The 14,104-nt window shown below is 47.4% G+C and overlaps 1 protein-coding gene across 6 annotated transcripts in view; it reads right to left on the reverse strand.

Annotated features, from left to right (window-relative positions):
- Positions 1-549: 549 nt before the first annotated feature.
- POGZ (pogo transposable element derived with ZNF domain) overlaps positions 550-14,104 on the reverse strand; it is a 28,350-nt gene continuing 14,795 nt past the window's right edge. For all 6 annotated transcript variants that reach the window (XM_042439715.1, XM_042439712.1, XM_042439711.1 and 3 more), the window contains 12 exons: positions 12,732-12,841; positions 12,067-12,401; positions 11,082-11,236; positions 10,247-10,347; positions 9,795-9,941; positions 7,960-8,094; positions 7,127-7,299; positions 6,194-6,334; positions 5,680-5,739; positions 4,925-5,037; positions 3,678-3,705; positions 550-3,553 (listed from right to left, as the gene is read on the reverse strand). In XM_042439715.1, the coding sequence (XP_042295649.1) occupies positions 1,963-3,553; positions 3,678-3,705; positions 4,925-5,037; positions 5,680-5,739; positions 6,194-6,334; positions 7,127-7,299; positions 7,960-8,094; positions 9,795-9,941; positions 10,247-10,347; positions 11,082-11,236; positions 12,067-12,401; positions 12,732-12,841 (3,089 nt within the window). In that variant the 3' untranslated portion in view covers positions 550-1,962. The remainder of the gene's footprint in view (positions 3,554-3,677; positions 3,706-4,924; positions 5,038-5,679; positions 5,740-6,193; positions 6,335-7,126; positions 7,300-7,959; positions 8,095-9,794; positions 9,942-10,246; positions 10,348-11,081; positions 11,237-12,066; positions 12,402-12,731; positions 12,842-14,104) is intronic.

Genomic DNA, 14,104 nt, shown 5'->3' on the forward strand with positions numbered 1-14,104 from the left:
CCCATCACAAAGTTGCCTACTTTGCTGTTGTTGTCTGGCAGATGTTTTGGGTGATGCCACCCATGACAACCTCCAGTCGTGGATTATGAAGAAGACTGAAATCCAAATACAGATAGTAGTAGTCTTCTATGGGTCAGTGCAGCCCTCTGGTTGCCCACCCATGAGTTAAAGCTGGAAAGTATGGGCTCTCACATTTTGGACGGCTCCTGTGCTCTGCCGCTATTTCCTATGCTGAAGACCATTCCTCCTGGCTTGCATTCGTGTTATCCACAACCGTCCCCCGTCTGGCTGCCAAAACAGAAAGAAGGTGAAGTAACAAGAGGAGCTGAGCTATACTAAAAGGGGAGCAGAGGATAATTTCTCTCCGGTGTTATAAACCTTGTGTGGGAAACATCAAGACCATTTTGGTATCCACCTTCCCTTGAGCAACCCTTACATCCAGCACACAAAGCCCAAAGAAAATGCAGGTTTGGAGCCCAGGTCTCTTCCGTACGAACTTCACTGTTTCCACAACCCCGACCTTTCGCTGCCAAATAAAGGGACCACGTGTTTATAAATCCATTTCCCTGGCTTTATTAAATGTTCCACATATGTACATTTTTTGAAGATGAACCATTTACAGGCCAGCCCACCCTTTTGTCCTGGTTGCCTTGAGTCAACGGGGCGGAGCGGGGGGGGTTTTTTGGGGGGGAAAAGTCTCGAAACCTCAACGGAAAGAACAGAAAAGGTGCAGGGAAGAGGGTCCCATATTTTCTTTTTTCCTTTTATGTCAAAACGGTTTCGTTTTTCAGACCGTAATACGTTACAATTTTTTTAAAGAAAAAAAAACCTCAAACATGCAAACGGTAGAAAAATGTCATTTTCTCTTTTTTTTTGTCTCTGTAAGCTGGCAGTGAAAAATAAGAAGAGAGAGAGAGAGAAAAAACCCTAGGTTTTGTGCCCGTCGTGTTTCGATCGGAGCACTCGGTTCGGGGAAACGTAGTGTCTTGATGTGGCCGGGGGAAGCGGGATAACGGGGTTGTTTTTTTGCCTTCAAAACGGTCAAGTTGCTGGTCCGTAAAAGAGTTAGCGTGCGCAAGCAACCGGCCGAGAAAACTTGCCGTCGCTGGAGCTCTTCCGCAAGCGGCGTTCAAAGGAACACATTGTCCAATAGCTGAAAAAAGAGACGGTTACATCAGTTGTCTCAAAGTCCAGGTAACGTTCCTTGAAGTAGCTCATAACCTTTCTTTCAAACAACCGCACTACTGTGTCCCAAGATCCATTTGCTGGTGACGAACAGGTGGCGTTTCTCCCTTCGCTCCCTATACAACAGCGCCTGCGACGAATTGCCATTTTCAATAAAGACGTTTGAAGGGGCAGGTCTTGAATCTGTCACACGGTAATCATTCATTCCTAAAAATCGTTTTAAAAAAGGAGGGGAGGTTATTTCAGAAAACTACGTTTCTGGGTCCAGGTGTTAAAAGAAGAGAGAGGGGAAAAAAGATCCACGTTACAACAAATTAAAAAGAGATTTTGAGATACTCGTTTGTTAGTTACACACTGGTTCTTCCTTATCTTCCGAAATAAAAAAGGTCACGTTGATGATGTAGGATAATTAAAAACCTTTTCTCGCACAGTATAAAACCAAAAAAACAACAACGACCCCCCCCCCCCCAAAAAAAAACTATAATACAGTGAGGTAAAGAAAAATGCCAAAAAATAAAAATTCACCCACGATATCTCTCCGGAAAATAGCAACACAGTGATTCAACAAAAAGGGGGGAGATCCAGAAACAAATTAATCACGGAGAATTTTTAAAATCGGAAATGGCTATTATTAGTCCGCACGTTCGCCTACCAATCTCCTATACCCACAAATCCACAGGGAGGTGAAAATGGTCTCGTCCAACATCAATTTTCTTCTTTAAAAAAGAGAGAGTGAGGAAGAGAGAATTCTTCCTCCTCTCCGGACCAGGCAGAGGCTCAGACTTCCATCAGTTCCAAATCCGCGTCCTCAAAGCCGTAGAAGGACTCCGTCTCGCTCTCGCCTTCAAAGAGCTGGTGGAGGATCTCTGGGGTGGCGGACTCCTCGGCCGCAGGGCCGTCTTGCGAGTCGCCCTCGTCGTCCTGCGGCTCCTGGTTGAGCTTCAGCTGGTCCTCCAGCGAGGCGATCAGCTCCTCCTGCATGTCGGCGTTGCGGTTGGGGGTGTTGGCCGTCCCGTCGGGGCCGGGAAGGACGCTGGCCACCAGGAAGGACTGCTGCACCAGTTCGGGGCAGTCGCTGATGACCTCCAGGGCCTCGGCCAGCCAGCACAGCACCAGCTGGAGCAGGATGTCCGAGTCGCAGGTGGAGTCGGCCATCTCCTTGGCCTGCTCTTTCCACTTTTTGTGCACAAAGTTTTTCACGGTCCGTTTGATGCAAACGTCCAAGGGTTGGATTTTGGAGCTGCAGCCGGCAGGGACCACGGCCGGGAGGGTGCTGGAGGAGCTCAGCACGGAGAGGACTTCTTCCGAGAGGTGCGTCCGGTGGCAGTCCAAGACCAGCATGCCCTTGCTGTTCTGACTCTCTATGTGCTTCTGCCACACCTTGGCGGCCCACACCTCCATGACTTCGTCGTCGCTGTAGCCGCTCTCCTTCACCTCGAGGATGATAGTCTCCGGCACGTTGGCGACTTGCTCCACACGACCCCGATAGAAGACGAGGGTAGGCAGGACGCTCCCGTCGGCCAGGATGGCCAAGACGACATCGCACCAAGGCTCGCCCGTCCCCACCGTCTGCAAGGCATTCTCCTTCCGGTCATCACTGCAGAGCACCTCTGCGTCCAGGAAGAGGGAGATCTCATCGATGGCGGCAATCATGGAGAGCGGGAGGTCCTGGGTGTGGATCTGCCGCTGGACAAACTCAAGGAAGCAGTTGGCATTCTCCTCCACATCTTTGGGGAGCGGGTGCGCCACCGCCCGGCGGCTGTGTGTGCTGAGGTTGTGCCGGAGCATGAACCGGACGGCCCACTCGTAGGAGATCTTGAAGCCCCCCTCCAGGGACCGCCCGATCTTCGTGGCCTTCTGGAAGAGGGTCTCCTCATTGACAGGCAGCTGTTGCTCCCTCTGGGTGAGAACCCACTCAGCCAGCTTCTCTTCAGCCTCCAAACCCAAGTACTTGCCCTCTGACAGAGAGCCCACGTTCTCCTCTTGGAAGGCCTGGAACCTCCTCAGCCAGCGCCGAATCCTCCGCGGAGGGTTCTTGAAATGTTCGGCCGCTTGCTCCGTGTTGCAGCACAAGGCAAAGAGAACCACCCGGAGTTTCTTGACTGAGAGCTGTTCCTTTTTGCTGGCCAGTTCAGGGACTTCCTTTGCAGGAGGCGCCTCTTCTTGCTCTTCGATGGTCAAGCATTCTTCCGGCTGGGCCACCGGGGCGGTTGGTCTTTTGGGAGCCTCGGGCACTTCCTCGGGCGCTTCCACTTCCTTCTCCACCTCCTCCTCGGGCGGAGGAGAGGGTGCATTCACAGTAGCAGCTTTACTTGGGGAGTATGTGGGGCTTGGAGCCTTCACGGCTTGGTCAAAGGACTGAGCAGACCTGAAGGCAAAGGAAGAACAAGAGAGTTATTCTCATTTTGAGAAAAAGAGAAAGGAAAATATTCTATAGGGGAATAGAGAGGGAAGAACAGAATCTGCCAGACAGCAAACTGGCAAAGGCTCACCTTGAATTGGAAATCCAGGTAGTACCACCTAAAAAAAAAAGGCAAGAAGGAGAAGGTAAGGTGGGTACAGGAAATACAATGTCAAGTTTCCTGTTTATAATGCATACAAACAGACAGGCAGCCAGTCATTTTTGCCCTTTCCACTCTGAGGAAAGCCACTGAGCTTTCAGCAGCCAAGACGCTTTGCCCCAATCAGTGGCACTGCCCCAGTCCCATGCCACCCCAGTGACTGTCTCATGCCCTCTTCTATCACCATTTAAAATTCAAGTCTTAAGAGAGCAACCATTTATCAAAACCGTAGTAGCTCAGAAATGCTTGCCACCCTTAGCCTGCTGTTCCCAGTGTGTGTGCCAACTCTGCTACCCTCAGCTGCTTCTTCCTTTCTGGAACCAGTCTGCTTGGCCTGCAAATGTCTCTTGCCCCTTGGTCAACCACTGGCCACCCAAAGCCTGTGCCTTCTGCTCTCCCCACAAGTCAGGCATGGGCCAACCCTTCCATTGGCTGGCATGGCCTTTCCCCCTTGTTTCCTCTTCCCCTGAGCCATTGAAGTTTCTCCTAACACGGAAAGGAAGGCCCATAAAATACCAAAACCTGGCCCAATGACTGTGTGGCACATTCTGAAAGGGAGCCCCAATTCCAACAAACCCAGGAATTTCCAAGGGGCTCCTGAGACAAAGAGGGAGGAACACAACTGCAAAAATAGGGAGAACAAAGAGACCAGGGGCCATTTGCCCTGCACAGTTACAGCACTGTGGCTCCACTTTAACTGCCATGGCATCATCCTATGTTCCCCTGGGAACTACAGTTCAGGGAGAGGGCATTTTGAGTTCTCTAGGGCCTCACCAAACTACAAATCCCAGGATTCCACAGAATGTTGCCATGGCTCAGTGTGAAAAGGATCTGGAAAAGGCAAGGCAGCCAGGGATGCTGTGGTAAGACAAGACAGAACCACTGAGGGACCAAGTGGATGTACAGCAGGGGCAAGAGAGAAGCACAAGAGTCTGCTTCAAAGAAAGAGGAAACTTTACTTTTGGTCTCCCTCTCGAAACGTGTGTGAGAATGTGAGGGAGAATGAGCAGCAGAGCGGCATGTAACAGAAAGATGGTGACAGAAGGGGATTCTTTTCCCATGAGGAATTGTGTTTGGTGGTGCAAGCACTGGCAGAGAAAGGAAAATGTAACAGGGAGAATGTGGGTGTGGTGGTTGGGTTCCCATTCCCAGCCCTCCACCCAGCTCCTTGTCCGTACCTCGTAGAATGACGTTGCTGAACTCGTGTGAAGGGTTGAACACGAGATGTTTGGCCATTGCGTCTCCTTCTGACGTTGCAAAGACACACGCAGAGCAGGCCAACCGTACCCCACTAAGAGAGGGAAGAGAAAAGAAAACAAGAATGGCACTCTTCAAGTGGCGGGTCTCGCTGCCAAAAAGCACATCCATTTGAGAATGCTTCCTGTGATTTTTTTTTTAAACCAACCAAATATTTCCAAACGACATAAAATCAAACTGCATCTAGAGCTTTTCTCTGGCCCTTTAGAGGTCCTTGTTTTATTTCTGAGAATGCCACCCTTGGCTATAAAATGGGATAATTTAATGGTTTGACTGTTGTACTAGGGACTCTGGAAGACAAGGGAATCTCACTGAGTGAGCTTGGGCGTGATGCACTCTCTCAGCCATAGAAGAAGGCCATGGCAAAGCTCCTTAGAACAAATCTTGCTGAGAAAAACCCATGCTAAGGTTGCCGTAAGTCAGACTTGACATGAAGGCCTACAACAACAACAAATCCCATTATAGAGGTCTGACTCCACTTTAAATGCCACAGCAACATCTTAGGGATTCCTGGGATCTGTAGCTTGATGAGGCACTAGAAATACTGAACTCCTAATCCCAGGATTCCATGGGATGTTGCCAGGGCAGGTAAGTGGAATCAGGGTGCTATAATTCTTGGGCCCCTGGAGGCAAACAGTGTTGCCAAAGGATAGACAAAGGAAACCCTTCTCCTTACCATGCAGTGTAGTTTTTGAACAAGGCCAGGTATTTTGGACTCTTGCGAGGAACGTGGTTGCTGTTAAAAAAGAACAAGAACACATGGAGATTAGGAAATACAGCTCTTATGATGTCACCTCAAACTTGAAACACCATACTTCACAAAGAGACCAATAATACTTCATCCCAGTGCAAGCCAGTCCATATGTAATCCCAACCTTTGGACCACGGAGGAAGGGCTCTTCTAGCTTCTCAGGAGCAAGGGAAGATGAGCTGCTGCACCAACAAGGAACACCAAGTAGCCTCTCACAACAGAATAGGGCTACTATGAGCCTACTTGCTCCAACTGTGAGGCTACTGATAGGATGAAGAGACATCTATATATTGCAGGCATGTCTTTGCAACTCATGGCTGGAAGTTGCTGTCCAAAACAGCTGGAGGGCTAGAGATATAATGCTTTTCGAAATTTGGAAGCCATGAGAGAAAATACATTTCTCCCCAGGTATCAATCCCGCTCGGCCCGCAGTCCTTACTTGATCATGTGGTTGGCGTAGGCGCGAGAGCAGCAGGTGCTGTAACGGCAGAGCGAACAGTGGACGTAGGTGGGGAAGTGGTTGGGGAAATCCGGGATCTCGAAACTGCACTCCAGGCACGTCTGCCTGCCGAGGATGCTCCTGCAGGCAAGAGGAGAGAGCCAAAGCAGGGGCAGGGTTTTACTGTCCTGTTGTAATGCAGCAAGAATCTGTGTGTATGTATGTGTGTGGGAAAGGTAGGATTAAATCATCCAACAGCAGAGCCAAAGGCAGGGAAGTAGACAGCTTCCACAACAGACAAGAGAAGATGTTGCATGGATTCCACCCCTGATGCAAAGATTCACAGCACTACGAAGGGCTCTTTTGGAGGGCCAGAACACATACGTGGCTCTAGGTTTGAACCTTGAGACTTTCAGGTAAGGCCAGGAAAACCTCCAAGGGAAGCTAATACCAGGCAGCAGCCACGTTCAGATTATGGTCCTGTGTTTTATAAACCCAGCTTTGCCAAAACAACTAAGAGAGATAATGAAGTACCAGTCCCCGTTTCTATTACTAAATAGTCCTGATGCAAACAGACACATGGGATGCTTAAGGAGAAATGGCTAAAAGGTAAGCTGCACTGTAATTCATCCCAAGTGCAGAATTTGGATGTTAATATGGCATTGCAAACAGGTACCTGGCCCAAAGCAGAGAAGGTTCCCTCTTTCTCTTTCTCACACACATATACACACCACTCCTCCATGCAGAGAAACTACTACTCTTTGCCTGCCCTTATCTTTTGCCTGGAATATTGAAAACATGCATCCTCCCAAAGGAGAAAGAGCTCAGCGTTCCTAACTGCTGCACTACATTTTTGTTTCTGGGGCTGAAAAGAAGCCGGGGAATTATTTTTAAGGGAACAATTTAGTTAGAAACTTGGTAAAAAGTGCTGACATTTTCCTGACAGCTTTCTTCTGGATGTTCCTCTGCAAAGGCGGGTATGGGAAGTTGGGCTGGGGGTCCGACGAAGCAGAAAGCAACGTGGCGTCCGGCAGGAGGCCTGGGGGCATGTCACTGGCTGAGAGGGGCACTGCCCGCGGTTGTCCTCTGGATGCCCTGATGGTAACCTGCCGTGCAAAGAAGGGTGGATGTAATAATAATAGTAACAGCAGCAATAGTAGTAACAATACCCAGCATGTCCACCTGACATCCATCTTGTAAAAAGCATAACGAAGCCATGTCCAGGAACACATCCACTTTGTTAACTGAGGTGTATCTATGCTGATGACTGGAATGGAGGAGCTAACTGAATGCTGTGTGGCCAAGGCAACTGTGCAAACAATTGTGCCAGTTGCTAGTTAGACATGACCAACCTAAATTTCCCTCCAAGGGGTGCTTGGTTAGTTTTTTGTGGGCTTTTCGGGCTATGTGGCCACGTTCTATAAGAGTTTATTCCTGACGTTTTGCCAGCATCTGTGGCTGGCATCTTCAGAGAATGCTAACCAGGAAGAGAGTGGGCATATAGGGCGCTTGGTTATTTTCAAGCGCTGGCCACTGGCGAAGGTACAGAGGCTCCCGCCAAACAGGGACGTAGCCGGGGGGGTGGGGGGTTTCTTGGGGTCCAGACCCCCCCCCCTTCCATTAGAAAAATGAATGGTGTGTGGTGCTGCGTCACCGCACCCAAGCCCCATTATAATGGTGGCACTTAGTCTGGACCCCCCCTTCCTAAAATCCAGGCTACATCCCTGCGCCAAACCCCGCTGTCCCGCCACACAAGCTGCTTTTACCTTGGTGCCTGGCTTCAGTCCCTCCAGCTGTTTGGGCTTGCGGAACGTTTTGTGGTGCTGCAGCTTGTGTTCGATCTTGTCCTTGGCAAAGAGGAACTGCAGCCGGCACTTGTTGCAGCCATAGACCCCCTTTTTCTGTGGGAGGAAACGCAGCCACACACAAATAATCAGACAACACAAAGTGGAAGGTTAATTCACTAATGGAAACTGGAGCTCTTCTCTAGCCTTGGAAGGTGGCACTCCTGACCAGAAAGTAATTGTGTTAGGAACAGAGGAAGTAACTCAAAGTCCAGTGTTATCAACTGAACTGGGAGCAGCTTTTTTAAATGTTAGGAACAAGTCTCTCCCAGTCCTACATGGAGTTACTGGGGAATATACCCAGGGCAGCTTCTGTCTCGGATCCCTCAGGCATCACGTTGTTTAGGTTTTAGGTTGAGGCACAGTACCGACGGTTTCACCATGAAGAATAATTTCAACATTTCTAGAGTGAAAACCTACCAATTGGTACTCAAAATCTTTCCTCCTCCTTCAGGGAATTTTTGTTCCCAGGGCTCAAGCCTTTGGAGGGCCAGAGCAATCTCCTTCCCCTTCCAATCCTCCCTTGACTGCTGCAACTTCATGGAGAACTTTTTCTATCGAGTTTTATCTAAACTATGCCAGAGATTATTTTCCTTTTTTTTTAAAATTTTATTTAGAATAGACTAGTACAACATCTAAGGAATAAAGAAGAAACCCCATAACCCTAGAAACACCCCTATTAAAACCAACATTTACACATTTAAACAATTAAACATATAACAAATATGTTACATCTGATCATCCATATTGTTATCCTTCTATTTGTTCCTTCCCTTATATCTGGATATTACTATATACTGTAAGTTATACACTGGTTCCTGGTCCATAACTTATAATGTTAAATTCACATGGTGCTTTCCGTTTTTCAATTATATATCAACCTTATTTATTTGAACTTTTTAGTAACACATTTCCTTCAATGAAATTCAATACACTCCATTCTTTTTCCATACTTTCTACAGATTTTCCCTTTAGTAAAGCAGACTTTGCCATTTGTTCTTTTGTAATATGCTTCTTGAATTGATACCCATTTGGGGATGTGATTATAGAATTGTTTTTTAATTTTATACCACACTTTTAGTAATGATTTTCTCAACACATGGTGATTCAAGTTGCTTTTGTCCTTAGGTTTAACATACCACAAATATGCATGGATTCCCATGTTTAAATTTGCACACTCCAAGTCCAGCAATTTTTCATCTCTTAGGCTGATCCATTCTTCCAACCAATTAAGGCATGTCGCATAGTAATAAATCTTTAAGTTTGGTAGATTACATCCCCCTTTGATTTTTTTCTTCTGTAAGTAATTTCCATTTGATTCTTGCTTTTTTACCTTGCCATAGAAATCTGGACAAGTCTTTCTGCCATATATCAAAACATTTCTCATTTGCTATTATCGGAATGTTGCTAAATAGATATAACATTCGTGGCAGGATGTTCATTTTTATTGCGGCGATTCTTCCCATAAGGGATAGCTTATATTTACTCCATTTAATTAAGTCTTTTTTTTATTTCATTCCATGTTTTTGTGTAATTGTTTTGAAAAACTGTGCCAGAGATTAGAAACACTTCCGCTTTCCCCCCCTCAGGACTCCTGTGATTTTCCTACACTTTTATTTCTAGTTTTAACTCTGCTTTATTGTCCAGATAGCAATGGGCTGCTGCTGCCTAAAACAAGATGGTGTGGGCATATGGAACAAGTGACTGGTGCCTACAGCCCTAAGCAACCATCTTATGCTGAGGAGGAGGGGTATTACCTGGTGCCTCATGAAATGTTGCTGGAAGGCATTGCCGTTCTTGAAGACCTTGAGGCAATAAGGGCAGAGAAGGTGTCGCGTGTCCTCATGAACCATTCGAAAATGGGTGTCCACGTCGGAGTAGAGGGACGAACGGTACTGGCAGACCTGGGAGAGCCATCAGTACAGCAGCATTAAGAACCCAAGAAGAGCTGACCAATATACATCCCTATGTTCTGTGTACTTAGTCTGTACTTATTACAAACCATGCTAGAAGCTCCACGGAAGCCTGGTAAAGCAGAGGTGGGCCACTGTGGCCCTTCAAACATCCCTGGGCTGCTAGATCTATCATCCATCACCGTTGGCTGTGCTAGCTATGGTTAATGGGAGTTTCAGTCTATGAACGTCTGGGGGTTCACCCTTACTCCAACTTGAATTTGGATCCCAGCTTGTTTAAAACAACACTCCCGTACCTGACAGACGTAGGGCATCTCCCCTGGCTTGTGGTTGTCCTTCATATGCTGCAGGAACATTGGTTCGCTCTCAAAAGCCCATTCACAGATCTTGCACTTTGCTGTAACACAGTCAAATGCAGCAGGACCGACATGTACATTGCAAGAAACCAGAGACAAAACTTTGCAAACCACAGTTTAGTGTGAGGTCTGAGGCGAGCCTCAGGAACATGGCTTTCCAGATGAAATCCCCCTGCCCTCAGTTTATTAAGATACTCTGTTTAGTAACAGAGAAATGTGGAAAATTAAAAAGAAAACAATTTGCAGGGAAATTTTAAAAGAAATGAATCTTTTAAAATTTCCATATCCAATGCAACTATGCCTTAGTAGATGTGACTGGAAAATAGGATTTCTCTTACTCCCTCCACCATCCATTTCCCCCTCCTTTTTGGTCCCTTGCAGTATCCAAATTTTGATGGAAGGATCTCTGAGCAAGGATGAATCTCCTTGCATTTTTCAGTACATCATACCTGATGATGGGGCTAGCAGAAAATAACAAATGTAAAGGAGATAAGCAAGCTCCACATGATGGGAGATGGTCAACTGTTGACCATCTAACAGCGCATGGAGCTTGTCTCTCTTTTCTATTTCCTGCTGTACATATATACACACTGCTACTCTTTTAACCACTAGACAAGTAACACCAGCTTCCTGTCCTCTTGGCTGACAGAACAGACAGGTAGGTTTCTGATACAAAGAGTAAGGGGACAACTCCAGCTCATGCATGCCAGGCAATGGCTGTGGCGCAACCATTTAAGATGCCATGGAAACCAGCCCCCCGGGGACAGGAACTTACTGGTTGACTCATAGGGACTATGGACATTTTCCAAGTGGCACTGTAGATGCAAGAGAGTGGGGAACTGCCGGTAACAGTGCTGACAAGTGGTATGGACATCCACCTCCCCATTCTGCTGATCCAGTTCGACGTGGTGTTTCATGTGATTCATAAACCTGCCAGAAGGAAGGAGACACTTGTGCCATTAATTCTGGCAAAACAGAAAAGAAAGCTACCTGGGAACATTGCTGGTGCTCTCAGCCAAACATCTGGTGCTGCCTGCCAACAATTTCTACAACTGTAAACTCTTGTTGGGTAATAATTCATTTTGAACAATTGGGAAGAATTCCCTTCTATGTAGTACTTTGTGTATAAAATACAGTTGTTGTTTTTTTTCTGAACTTCAGTCACTTGTTGATACATACTGAACCAAATGGGTTGTGTAACTTGCTTTATTACATGTGTATATGAACAGCCATGCATAGTTTAACTGCATAATGCACCTATTTTGTGGTTTGATACTCAACCTGTGCTAACATTTCAAAGTGGCTGAACTGAAAGACATAGCCAGGCAAGTTTGTAAAATCAGCATGTAAAGAGATCTTGTTGCACCTTTGAGACTAAATGAAAGAAGTTGGCAGCATAGACTTAAGTCTACTTCCTCAGATGCATTTTGTGGAGTGGAAAGCAAATGACTTATATAGGTCTGTCCCTGGCTTTCCACTGCACCAAATGCATATGTGGAAGTAGATTTAAGTCTACGAAAGCTCATGCTGCCAACTCCTTTCTTAAAGTTAGTCTCAAAGGTACAACAAGATCTCTTTACATATTAGCATTTTAAACATTTCAAGGCAAACACAGGAGACTTCTGATGAAGGCAGGTCCCTCCCTCAAGGCCTCTGACTTCCGTGGCCAGAGATTCACTGTGTCTGGAGGGATGTCTGACCATCTCCCACGCATCCCCTGCCCCTTCCGCCACCCTGGCCATTTCTCCGGCTGCCATTACCGGATGTTGTTCTTGAGCCTCTTGGTGCAGTGTGGGCAGCGGAAGGAGGTCGGCACTTTGGGGAAGTTGAGCAGCTGGTTCGCCTTGCCGCTGTCCCTGCCGTAGTAGAAGTCGTCCACCAGCATGATCAGCTTGCTCTGCGCCCCGTCGCTTACGCCGTCGCTTTGCTCAGAGATTTTGGCCGAGGGCGACAGCGTAGGGATCGGAGTGGAGGAAGGCGGGGAAACCACGACCGCCGACTTTTCCGGGGAAGAGGGCTTGGGGGCTTGGATATTTGGTTCAGATTCTAGAGGCTTCCCTTTTTTCAGAAATTCCACCATTTCCGGGCAGCAATACTGTATTGGGGGGAAAAGATGACCAGAAAGAAAAGCATTCTCTTAGATAGAACGCCTCTGAACACAGAGGCTCCATTTAGCTATCAAAGCCAGGAGCCCCTTTGTAAGTCAAAAGTCCACTGCTGCATCTGGTGCCTATGGATCCCAAACCCAGTGAATATCTTGTGAGTCAGTGAATAAGTGTGGGTTATCTCAATGACCACCCGCCCTGAAGTTTAGGATTCTAGGCCATGACCAACCCAAGTTTCCAACCCTGGTAAGGTAATATCCCTCGTCCGAGGCAATGTCTTACCAGTTCTCCACCTCATAATATGGGAAGGGTTTACTTACGCACATATGGCCTCTTAAAGCTTCAGTGATTCTAAACTGGGCATTGCACCGTGGACAGACTTTCCGCCCGCTCTCTTGCAAGTCGAAGGAGGGGATGGGCGAGGAGCTGACTATAAGAAACAGAACCAGGAAAAAAGGTCATGGCTGGAATCCACCGGCCCTGCGCTCTTCTTCAGAAACCTTCACACAACCTGGTCTCCTCCCTTCTTTTCCTCCCTCCTTCTATTGCTTTCTTTTACTTAGGGGGAAAGGCAGCCAGACCACAAATAACAGCATCCCTGTGTCCCAAACAGATTCCGAAAAATCAAGGAGCTCTTTATGCTTTCCTGTTTGTGGGAGGGAAGGCATTTTCTAGTACTCACAGGTGGAAGGGCTAACAATGCCAGCATAAAGCTGGAAAGTCCCAGTTTGACTCTCTTATCTGCCAACCTCTTGCCATTGGCAAGGAGGCAGCTCCCAATTTCATCTCAGTCCCACTTGCAATATGAAGCTGAGGGGTTGGAGGAACAGGAGAATAATACTGCTCCGATCTAGCCTTGCCTGTTTTTCAAGCAAGGCTAACCCAAGCCAAAGAGGACTCCTTTTTCAGTCCCACACCACACAAGCCAAGGAATGGGTCAGGCTGCACGAAGAGGCTTGGGAAAGAGGGACTTGGCCCTATGCAAAAACCACACTGAGGTTTTCCATTTTTGAAAGGGCAACATAAACTGGAACAGTCAATGGGGTCTGAGGGCTGGACTAGGACACTGGGAGACCAGGACTGGAATCCCCGCTCAGCCACAGAAACCCACTGGGTGACTATGGGCAAATGATATTCTCTCCCAGCCACGGAGAAATCCCTCTGAACAAATTCGGCCAAGAAAACCCCACGATACAAGTCACCTTAGAGTCACCATAACGTCAGAAGACAAATAACAAGCATAAATGGAATTGTTAAAAAAGAAAAGAAAAAGGGACTGAAGAGCTGCACTTGGAAAGGAGAAAGGCAAGAGGATCAGGACAGGGCAGGGGTTAAGAGGAGCCACCCTGCCAGACACTAGACAATAAAGAGTTCTTTCTGTTGATGCAGGACAAGGCATCTGATCCTGGGCACTTTCCTTCCTTCTCTGCTTGGCACAATATGATTAAATGCACTTTCCCCAGGTGTGGCAGAAAGAAGCAGCCTGGGTTCCTTCTCATACTACAAAACCAGTGCCAGAGAAGTGAGGGAGAGGAGAGCTGCATGGACCAAAGCCACCACCTGCTCCTTCTACAAGTGTAGGACTTTCAAACACATCCTATTTTATTTTATTTTTTTGTGGACCAGGGAGGACTGGAACTGGGGAGCAGCTCTCCTCCCTGGAAAGGTATATGTGACTCTGTCTTGGGAGGAA

The sequence above is a fragment of the Sceloporus undulatus genome, chromosome 9 (genome assembly GCF_019175285.1).
Source record: "Sceloporus undulatus isolate JIND9_A2432 ecotype Alabama chromosome 9, SceUnd_v1.1, whole genome shotgun sequence".
Taxonomy (NCBI): domain Eukaryota; kingdom Metazoa; phylum Chordata; class Lepidosauria; order Squamata; family Phrynosomatidae; genus Sceloporus; species Sceloporus undulatus.